Below are 10,328 nucleotides of genomic sequence, written 5' to 3'. Positions count from 1 at the left end.
GTCTTTGTGAACCTCTTCTTCCTCTCCCTCTGTCTCTCCTTTCATACCCATCCCTTCCTGATCTCCCTCCCCCTTGCTAACTTTTCTGACACTCCTGTCTACCCGGGCCTGACTCTCTGATCCTCTGGCTTCTTATCACATTCTCTAAGTCTCTGAGAGTGGAAATCCCTCCCTGATGACTTTCTTTCCTATCGGTGTCTCGGTCTCTGTATCTGTTCTATTACGTTCACCGTCTCTCCTCAAATCTCTCTGCCCCTGAGTAGGCCCTCACAGGCTCTGGGCCTCTCCCTGCCCCTGTCTTTGTGTCTGTCCCTCCTCACTGTCTCGCTCGACTTCCCTGCCCCTGTCGGCTTCCCCAGCCCTACCCCACCTTCCCCATCGCCTCTCAGATGCCCACCAGGTCCCCGGGGTTGCGCTGGAGACCGTCGGGTCGGCCCCACAGGTTACCATGGAGACTCCCAGGCCCGCCTACCGCTCACGAACACAAAGGAACGCCGCGCGGCGCTAGCGCACACGGAGGGCCCAGCCGACTACACTTCCCAGAAAGCACTGGGCCGGGCCTCTTTGCAATTTGCAGTCCGGGCGGACAGTGGAGGAGGTGCCCCCTTTTTCTGCAAAAGGTTGCCATGGAGACATGGGCTGACGGCGTCCTAGCGAGAGCAGCGATTGGTGCAGAACCCTGCTAATCCCTGGAAGGCCCGTCAAGAATTGAGGCAAACGTGGTGGGGGGCATGCGCGGTTGGGAAGGCGGTGCTGCTGTCCGTGGCCCCCTGAGAAGCTTGCGCACGTCGACGGGGCACGGACGCCTGGATCCGAGGCGGGGAGCGCGGGAAGAGGCGGCCGGGCGTGTGATCTGATCGTTGCGAACAACGCTACCCCGGGGAACGGGAGGAGGGGGGAAAAGGAGGCGAGGGTGGGGGAAGGGCAAGGAGGCACTCGGGCTGATGCGTGGAGCATTCTGGGAGACATAGTCCGGCCGGGGAGGGGGAAGTCGGCGAGTGCGCATGCTTAGGAGCGCGGAGCGGCCGGCTGAGCGTGGAGGTGAGGGCGGGGACCTCTCAACGAGGAAGGCTTGGGGGGGACCGGGGCGGCGGCCGCGGACTCTTGGATTCCCGCTACCCGGCGGGACCCGGAGCGCGGAGCAGGGACCTAGCACTCCTTCTCGGCGAGCCGGGCGCTGTCGCGCGATGCTCTTCAATCACTGTGCATTGCCACAGCGACAAGGTCTAGGAGCCCCGCCCCCCGGTTGCCATGGCGGCACTAAACCCGCCGGGGGAGCGGGGGCGGGGGGGGGGATCTCTCGAAAGTGGAAGTTGCTCTTCAAGATTTCTGGTAAATGTAGTTCAGGAAGCTTCGCAGTGGCTGGCTGGCTTAAAAATGGTCCAACTTTCTCCCAGGGTTGCAGGTTGGCCTGGAACCTTGAGGAACGGAAGTTTGACCCACGGGATCCGGCGGCCCTGGAAATCGAATCTACTCACTTAATAAACTCAGATTTCTTCACAAAGCCCGCACATTATTCCCAGCTGCAAAGGGAGCAGCAATGGCGGGGGAAGGGGGGCATCCCCTCTTACGGGGGACGGTAAAGATGGGGAAACTGAGGTTCACAGAAACTCGCCAGGGTTACGTAGCAAATAGGCAAGATCAGAATCTCCGACCTTGCTTGCAGGCACCTGGTCCAGTTGTCTTGGGGCCTTTGTGGGCCCCCTGGAAGCTCCCATCACCTCCTAACCCTGCCTAAATCAGGAAGCTGAAGAGATGGTGGGGCCTTACATGGTGTGATAAGTTGGGCCGATTCAGAGGATGGGGTTGAATGGGGGGGGGGGAGAAGGGGATGCTGCCTGGAGGCGTGGCCACAGAGTTGACCTTGCCCATCTGTGGGGGTAGGGAGCAGGTGGAGGGAGGCTGCCCGGTGGAACGAAGCTGAGAGACTTGATGGGAGAGTGGGTGGTGCAATGATGGGCTGGTGTTCCGAGGGGGGAGGGGGGCCTGTAGTGGTGCTTATGCCTACGTGGTAAATATTGCAAATGTCATTTACCTGGCAGTGGGAGAGCCGCAGGGCAGGGATGGGGTGGTGCATGTAGAAGAGCAGGATTTAAGGGAGGAGTGCCTTCTATGCCTAAGAAGCACCCTGTGTTTGGAACAGGGGAATGCCAGAGACTGTGTGTAGGTCCCAGCTAGAGACCAGAGACACAGGTGCCTGGCATGTGACCACCACTCTGTGCCTCAGTTTTCTTATCTGCCTTCTACTCAGTGGAGGTCTGAAGATGGAACAACGAAGCATACAGTAGACGCTCAAATAAGCATTTGCTGCCACTGTTTGTCCTCGCAGTAGCCTCATCCTATTCCTCTCCTAGGGGAAGACATTATCCTCGGAGCCCCCGCCCAGTCTTTCCAATGAGGCCTGCAGCACTAGGCTCCCCAGGTCACATGTCCCTGGAAGATGAGGGACCTGTCATGGTGAAGCTGGAGGACTCTGAGGAGGAGGGTGAGGCCGCCCCGTGGGATCCCGGCCCAGAGGCTGCACGCCAGCGTTTTCGACACTTCCACTATGAGGAGGAAGAGGGTCCCCGTGAGGCCCTGGCCCGGCTCCGGGAGCTGTGCCGCCAGTGGCTGCGGCCCGAGGCGCACTCCAAGGAGCAGATGCTGGAGCTCCTGGTGCTGGAGCAGTTCCTGTGCGCACTGCCCCCTGAGATCCAGGCCCGTGTGGAGGGACAGCGGCCAGGCAGCCCTGAGGAGGCCGCTGCCCTGGTCGAGGGGCTGCGCCAGGAGCCAGGAGGCCCCCGCAGATGGGTGAGTCAGTGGCCCTGAGCCAGGATCCAGGCTGGAACAGTATCCAGCTCTGCCTCACCCTGGAGAGTGCCATGCTTGACCAGACACCTGTTCCTTGTGGTTTGGAAGTGGTCACTTGCAGCAGACCTTGTGTGAGAGTAACCAAGCTTCCAGGGCCAGCCTCACTGGCCCATCCCTGCATCACGTGGAGTCATGGATGCGGGAAGGGATGCAGGGTGGAGAGAGAGGGAGACCACTGGGCATTCGTGGGTGTAAGCAGCAGGAGAGCAAATGCAGGTGGTCCCTTCACTCCTGACTCAGTGCTGGGGGGATGTGGGTCCTTGGAGAACCTCGTGGGTCAGGACCTGGGGTCCTGTGATGGGGAAGATGCCCATGAACCCCCTGCTTGTGCCCAGCCGAACTCTCTGCATGGGTCCCTGATGGAGGGGGGGCGCCTCCCCAGGTCACAGTCCAAGTGCAGGGTCAGGAGGTGCTATCAGAGAAGATGGAGCCCTCCAACTTCCAGCCCCTCCTTCAAACCAAGCCTCAGTCTCCAGAATGTGGGCCTAGGACACCATCTGAAGCCACACAAGAGTCACCACTGGGCCTTCGGGTGAAAGAGGAGCCCACGGTTACAGAGGACCCAGGTGAGGGCGGCCAAGGCATGCATGGCCCAAAGCCTGATTGGGTAGACCAGAGGAGTCTGGCCTCAACAGCCTGAAGGTCACCTGCTGGATGGAACTATTCATGTGCACTGGTGTGCCCCCCTCCCCCCCTCCCGGCACTCCATCCTGCCTAGCCAGTGGCCATCACTGTTCCTCACATGCCAAGTCTGTCACAGCTGTGTTTCTGTGCTCTCCCCCGGCATGGCGCAGGCTGTTGGGGTTTCGAGGTGGGGAGGCATGTGGTGTTTGCTCCCCAAGGAGATCCATTGAGAGACGATAGCTGGTCTCTGGGGAGCAGGCAGCAGGCTTGAATATGGGTAGGTGTGGCTGAGGGAGGACCCCAGGGTGCTGGGAGGCATGCCCCTCCCTATTTTACTCCTTCCAGGCAGATGCCAGCGCTGGCCACCCCCACTCTGCATCATTCCTGTGTGGACCCTGGTGCAGTGCTCCTCTCCACCCTCACTGGCCTTCCTGCCCAGGGCTCATGCAGGGGTGCAGGGCACAGACCTGAGTCTGTCTCATCCTGCTACAGCTCCTCCTATGGCCTTCCAGGGGGTTCTGCCTTACTCCAGCCCCAAGCGTGGATTCCAGCATCTGGCATATCACTGAGGAGGGCAGTGGGATGGGGACACCCTTGGGCCACCTGACCCCAACCTTCCTCTACAGAGCTTCTGGATTCTGGGCCTGCAGCCAACCCCCAAGAAGCCACTTCCACTCTCCTGCCTGAAGAGGCCCAGGTGAGCCCCGTACAAGCCATCCTCCCTGTCTGGAGAGCCTCAGTGGGTGGGGGTCAGGTAGGTCCCTCTCTGAGCCTAGCTGGGCATAGACGAGCAGCGACCACTATGGTTTCAGGGCTGTGAGATAGTGCTGGACCAGGCCTCTCCCCACAGCGAGACTGGGCTTGAGGGGCCTTCATGGAGGGAGCATCCTGGGGCCCTGTGGCAGGAAGAAGCTGGGGGCATCTTCCCTCCAGGTGAGTGAGACCGGGCATGGTGGGGCTGGGCCCTCTGCATGGGCAGCACCACATTCACCTAACCCACTCCTGGCCCTGCCCTCTCACTCCAGCATCTCCAAGCTCCTCCATTCCGTGGACTGTTTCTTGCAACATATAACCTTCTGTGCTCTCCCCTGGCATGGAGTAGGCTGTTGGGGTTTCCCTCAAGCCCTCTGCTGACTTCAGGCTCCCTCCAGGTGCTGCTCCCCACCACAGTAAAACCTGAGAGCAGGGCCTGTATTCCCCAGACCCCCATCCTCTCCCAGCCCTAGCATCCTGGAAGGTCCATAGATTCTGGGTTTGCCCTACTGATTGGGTAGCAGGGGAGGGAGGGTCTGGATCTAGCAAGGACCTCCAGTTAGGAGACAGTGGGTGGGCAGGAGGGACCTGGATCAAGCAGGACAGAAGAGGAAGTCAATGGCCCCCTGCTGTCCACCTCAGCTATACTGCTCTCAGTCTGCCATCGTCCAGTGTCTCTGCCTCTTCTTCCTTGTTCCCTGGACCCCTCCTCTTTCTTGGTTTACTCCCTTGCTCTGGTGGACCTTCCTGGGAACTCTGGTATGGGAGATAAAAAGTTCTGAGATGCTACATCTCTAAAACACACTTACCTAACATTCTATATTAGGCTACTTGGGCTGCATGAAGAATTCTTGTTACTAATTCAGTTTCAAAACTTTTTCATCATCATTGTTGGTAAGCCTTTTCAGTTTGAAATTCATACCTCTCAATTTTGGGAAACTGGCTTGAATTGTTTCTCTGATTTCCTTTCCCTCCATTGTTTTGTTCCCTTGTTTCTGGAATGCGTATTACTTGGCTGTTGGCTATATTGCTTCCTCAGTATGGTCTCTTAACCTCAACCCAGCCTTTTGCCAGGATGGGGAGAAGAGATCCAGGAATCAGAGCTACAGCAGTGCCCACTATTTGCTCAGAATTCTGTGCAGACAGAGCCCAGGGCTGGTCCATGCAGTAGTTCTGAACAGCCTCCCCAGCGTGCTTGGTGGCCCTGCCCCTTCACCTCCATGGCCAGAGCTACCTGGTACCTCTAACTCCCAAACTTTTCTTCGAGTCTTCTTTGGGGTCAAACAGATTGATTTTTTTTTTTTTTTCTTCCATTTTCCTCACTGCTGGCTTAGTATTCACTTTCTACAATCTGCTACACAGTTACTCTTTGCCGCTCAGCTTTCCAGAATAGAAAATGTCAGAGGTTTGTTTGTTTCCTTTCCTCTTCTTTAACCTTTGTGGATTTTATGCCCCAAGAAACAAAAACTTTGTTGTTGTTTTTACTGTTGTTTCAGGATGGAACTAACTTAAATAGATACCATTATTAGCCAGAAGTCCCTATTCGCTATGTTTTTTGTCAATAAGGATTCTAAGTCTTTCTTTTTTCATAATGTCCTTGTTTCATGGATGCCGATCCGTCCTTTGAGGATTTGGACATACTTTAGTGTCCTTTCCAAACTGGTTAGCTAGTTTCGTTTCTTCAGGTGTGAATTCTCCCAACTGGTTGCACTGTTGACAGTCTGCCCTTCATAGCTGTAGGACCTTCCTGTTTGTCCCCACATGAGACAAGCATCCTGGTGGGTGAGAGGCTGCCGCAGGATCCATCATAACCCTGAAGTGGAAGGATCATCTGGGCCCCAGGATGTTCAGTGAAGGTACTTCTGGAACCCAGCCAAAAGCAAGCAGCTTATTCCTGGCCAGGTCTGTGGGAGGACTGCACTAAGCTAGCCCGTGTCCTCAACCCCGAGCTTCATGACAGAGCCTGGCTTTAATCCCCAGGTCTAAAGCCCCAGGGGCTTTAGAGCTCACTGCACAGGCTCTGGATTCCTGAACCTCACCAACTGTCCTTTCTTCCTTTGGAGTTGCCCAAAATATTTTTAAATTTTTTCTCAGGTTCTGTTGTCGTTTCTGCATGTTGGAGTTGAGGGAGTAGGATCTGGCACATCCCCCATCTGCTGTTTTAGTCTTCAGCTGGCTGGCCAGGCTCGGCCTTGTGCTTTGTGGCCGACCACTGCCTCCAATTTGGACCTGCTTCTCTCTCAGTTCACAACCCCACAGTCTTTCAGCTTTCTCCATCCACACTGGCGGCACCACCTCAGACTCCTTGGCGGGTTCCTTCTTTGCAGCCCTGTTCTCTCCGTTGACAACCGCAGCTCCCAGCTTCAAACACTCATTCCCTTCAGTTACCTTGGTCTCTCCATTAAGGATGCCTGGCTGCTCTCCTCACCCCTCAACCAACCATCTCTGCAGCCACTGTCTTCATCATAATATTGTGAATAGCTAATGCATTCACATGTTAGAAAATTCAAAAGGCACGAGGAAGTATACAGTATAATGCCCCTCTCTTGCCTTTGTTACACAGTCTTGTTCCCCAACAGCCAACATTACCATCTTCTTGTGTGTCCTTCCAAAAAGATTTTGTGCATAAAAGAGCAAACACAAATTCAAATACATACCTTTTTCCCCTTTAAAATACACGTGAAGGTCTAATCACCATGTTTCACACCTGACACTTTTTGTGCATCTTCCCACTTCACACAGCAACAAATACTCTTGTCTCTGGACAGCTGCATGGAGCCCCACTGTGGCTCACTGTGGAGACACTTATCCATCCAGGCAGGCTCCTGCTGACATTCCTTTGGGTGGAGTTTCAGTGACGGACTGAGAAATCTCGTATATATAGGTCATTTTGGACAGTGGGGAACACAACTATTGAAGTGCATGAAAGTGAAACTTTCATTTTAATGTATTTTGCCCCACTGACTTCCCATTAAATGCTCACCAGCAGGGCATGCAAACACTTGAGTCCCTCTGGGGAGAGTATGAAAATGGTAGTCGAGTACAGCTCTAATTTGCAGTTTCTTATTAGGAGTGAACTCAGCATATTTTATGGGATACAGCATTAGTTACATCCTTTGCCTGTGTTTGTCAGGTCATCGGTCTTGTTGATTAATTGGAGCTCTTTACTTAGAAGCTTAATTAGCCCTTTGCTTCTGGAAAATGTGTTTGTCATTCCTTTTTTGGCTCCAAGGTTGTCTTTGCTGTGCACAAATGATCTCCTTTGATACAGTATAATTTATGACTTGACTTTGGCAACTTACAGATTTTCTGTCACCCACTGAAGCCCTTGCTAGTCTCTTAGTCTCCCTGATTTAACTTCCTTCAGCTTTTCTCTTTCTCTAGCCCCTGCTTCTCAGCTGCGTTTGCTCACACCTCCCTTCTCACACAGCATCTAATGCTGGAGTGCCACAGCGTGGCTAGGACCTGCTCCTTCTTTCCATAGAGACCCACTCTTATTTGATCTCACACGGGCCAGGGCTCTGTGTGCCATGCATATGCCACGGCACCCATGTTCACATTTCCCTGCAGCCTGAGCCCCAACTCCTGCACCCCACAGCCTGCATGCAGTCTCTCTCCCTCAGATGCCCCATGGACATCCCAAGCAAGGCACATCAGACCAAAGTCCTGCCGCCTACCCCCCTCCCATCCCCGTTTCTTTCCTGTTGGGTCCACTTCCAACCCCCCTCAGACCCACCCACTTCTGGGTATTTGTAGAAACCATCATCACTAGTGCAGGGCCACCTGCCCCATATCTGCCCTACAGCCCTTCCAGAAAGGCGATTCTTGCAAACTTAAGCCAGGCCTGGAAAGCTTGTCGCCATCTTCTGAATCTTCCTCATGCTAGGTTCTGTCCCACCGATGCCTCTGTAGGGAGGCCTACACAGAAAGAATCCTTGCCCCTGCCACCTCTGTCCGCCTCACTGGCTAGTTTCAGGTCCTTCTAGTTCACCCTGTTTACCATGGGCTGGAGTGGGGCCAGGCACAGTTCTCTTGGTATGAATGAGGGATCCCCTTGTGCAATGCAGGGTTTGCGCTCCACATGGACAGCATCTCTGCTGGCCCAGGCACTGTGAGCCCCCACCTCCACATCCCCTGGGACCTCGGCATGGCCGGCCTCACCGACCGACTCCAGTCACCCTCCCGTGAAAGTGGCTTCTCACATGCACTCGTGCTCCCCAGTGGCCCTGGAGGTGAGCAGAACCCCACGAACGAGGGTCCCCGCCAGCTCCTGGGCCCCATACTGCCCACTGCCCGCTGGCGCGCGCCCAGGACCCAAGGCCGGGGCCGGGGCCGCCCCAGCACAGGCCCCGCGGTGGGGCGGGGTGGCCGCTGCGACGTGTGTGGGAAGGTGTTCAGCCAACGCAGCAACCTACTGAGGCACCAGAAAATACACACGGGAGAGCGGCCATTCGTGTGCAGCGAGTGCGGCCGAAGCTTCAGCCGAAGCTCGCACCTTCTGCGCCATCAACTCACGCACACTGAGGAGCGGCCGTTTGTGTGCGGCGACTGTGGTCAGGGCTTCGTGCGCAGCGCGCGCCTGGAGGAGCACCGGCGAGTGCACACAGGCGAGCAGCCCTTCCACTGCGCTGAGTGCGGCCAGAGCTTCCGGCAGCGCTCCAACCTGCTGCAGCACCAGCGCATCCACGGCGACCCCCCGGGCCCCGGCACCGCGCCCAGCGCGCCCCCCACGCCTCCCGGCGCACCGGAGCCCCCAGGCCCCTTCCCCTGCAGCGAGTGCCGCGAGAGCTTCCCGCGGCGAGCCGTGCTCCTGGAACACCAGGCAGTGCACACGGGTGACAAATCCTTTGGCTGCGTGGAGTGCGGCGAGCGTTTCGGCCGCCGCTCCGTGCTGCTGCAGCACCGGCGAGTGCACAGTGGTGAGCGACCCTTCGCCTGTGCCGAGTGCGGCCAGAGCTTCCGGCAGCGCTCCAACCTCACACAGCACCGGCGCATCCACACAGGCGAGCGGCCCTTCGCCTGCGCCGAGTGCGGCAAGGCCTTCCGCCAGAGGCCCACGCTCACGCAGCACCTGCGCGTGCACACAGGCGAGAAGCCCTTCGCCTGCCCGGAGTGTGGCCAGCGCTTCAGCCAGCGTCTGAAGCTCACGCGCCACCAGCGGACGCACACCGGGGAGAAACCCTACCACTGCAGCGAGTGTGGCCTGGGCTTCACCCAAGTCTCGCGGCTCACCGAGCACCAGCGTATCCACACGGGTGAGCGGCCCTTTGCCTGCCCTGACTGCGGCCAGAGCTTCCGGCAGCACGCCAACCTCACACAGCACCGGCGCATCCACACAGGCGAGCGGCCCTACGCGTGCCCGGAGTGCGGCAAGGCCTTCCGCCAGAGGCCCACGCTCACGCAGCACCTGCGCACCCACCGGCGTGAGAAGCCCTTTGCCTGCCAGGATTGTGGCCGCCGCTTCCACCAGAGCACTAAGCTCATCCAGCACCAGCGCATCCACAGTGCGGAGTAACCAGCACTCACCGTACCCCCTTCTCTGCGCCTCGGCTTTTGGCCTTTTGTCGGGGGAGGGGAGCGTGTTCGCTCAGAACACTTAACCTCACAGGGTGGTTGTGAGGCCTCTGATCAAGTTTGGGTACAGGCGGGCCCACCCAGGACGTGGCTCCCAGTAGGTGCTCAATAAACAGTAGACAGAACATGGGTCTGGAAATCTACCCACTCAGTGCCTCCCCACCTGCGCGGGTCCCTCTGCCCACCCCCACCTTCCCCCACTTCGGCAACCGTGCACTCTCTGTGAGAGCCAAGGACTCCTAGCAGCCCCCCGAGGTCTGTGGGTGCCGCCTGTTTGCCCATGATGCCTTCCACCCTCACAGCCATGGGCCAAGCCAACTGCCAGGTGAGAACTGGCCCGGTTTTCCCCTGCCAGCCAAGATCAAGTGCAGTAGAAGTAGCAGACTGGTGCCCAGCAGGCCAGAGCTGGGGATGTGTTTGTAAAACTTTAAACCTAGGAAGCCATTTCTTAGGCATAAAAGCTAGGTTTTATCTGGAAATCTAAATTCTTTCACGCATGTTAACTACCAGTGGATGCTGAGGTTAGG

At 57.1% G+C, this 10,328-nt stretch overlaps 1 protein-coding gene across 6 annotated transcripts; it reads left to right on the top strand.

The window, feature by feature from the left end:
* The first annotated feature begins 516 nt into the window (after nucleotides 1-516).
* MZF1 (myeloid zinc finger 1) lies at nucleotides 517-9,926 on the top strand. 6 transcript variants are annotated; one of them, XR_013444188.1, is made up of 7 exons: nucleotides 1,062-1,579; nucleotides 2,355-2,790; nucleotides 3,233-3,416; nucleotides 4,101-4,171; nucleotides 4,287-4,407; nucleotides 4,500-4,625; nucleotides 8,295-8,373. XR_013444188.1 is itself a non-coding variant. In XM_036073134.2 (7 exons), exons 3-7 carry the CDS (start codon nucleotides 2,395-2,397, stop codon nucleotides 9,740-9,742), a joined length of 2,220 nt encoding a protein of 739 aa, XP_035929027.1. In that variant the 5' UTR covers nucleotides 1,064-1,224; nucleotides 1,398-1,579; nucleotides 2,355-2,394; the 3' UTR covers nucleotides 9,743-9,926. The 6 variants fall into 6 exon arrangements, 5 of the variants coding, with proteins under 5 accessions (XP_035928903.1, XP_035928824.1, XP_035928755.1 ...); XM_036073134.2 differs by lacking the exon at nucleotides 4,500-4,625 and having other exon boundaries at nucleotides 1,064-1,224; nucleotides 1,398-1,579; nucleotides 8,295-9,926; XM_036073010.2 differs by lacking the exons at nucleotides 1,062-1,579; nucleotides 4,500-4,625 and adding an exon at nucleotides 517-1,041 and having other exon boundaries at nucleotides 8,295-9,926.
* The last annotated feature ends 402 nt before the right edge of the window (nucleotides 9,927-10,328 follow it).

Source organism: Halichoerus grypus, chromosome 15 (assembly GCF_964656455.1).
Source record: "Halichoerus grypus chromosome 15, mHalGry1.hap1.1, whole genome shotgun sequence".
In the NCBI taxonomy this organism is placed as follows: Eukaryota; Metazoa; Chordata; class Mammalia; order Carnivora; family Phocidae; genus Halichoerus; species Halichoerus grypus.
This window is presented reverse-complemented; position numbering and strand designations above follow the sequence as displayed.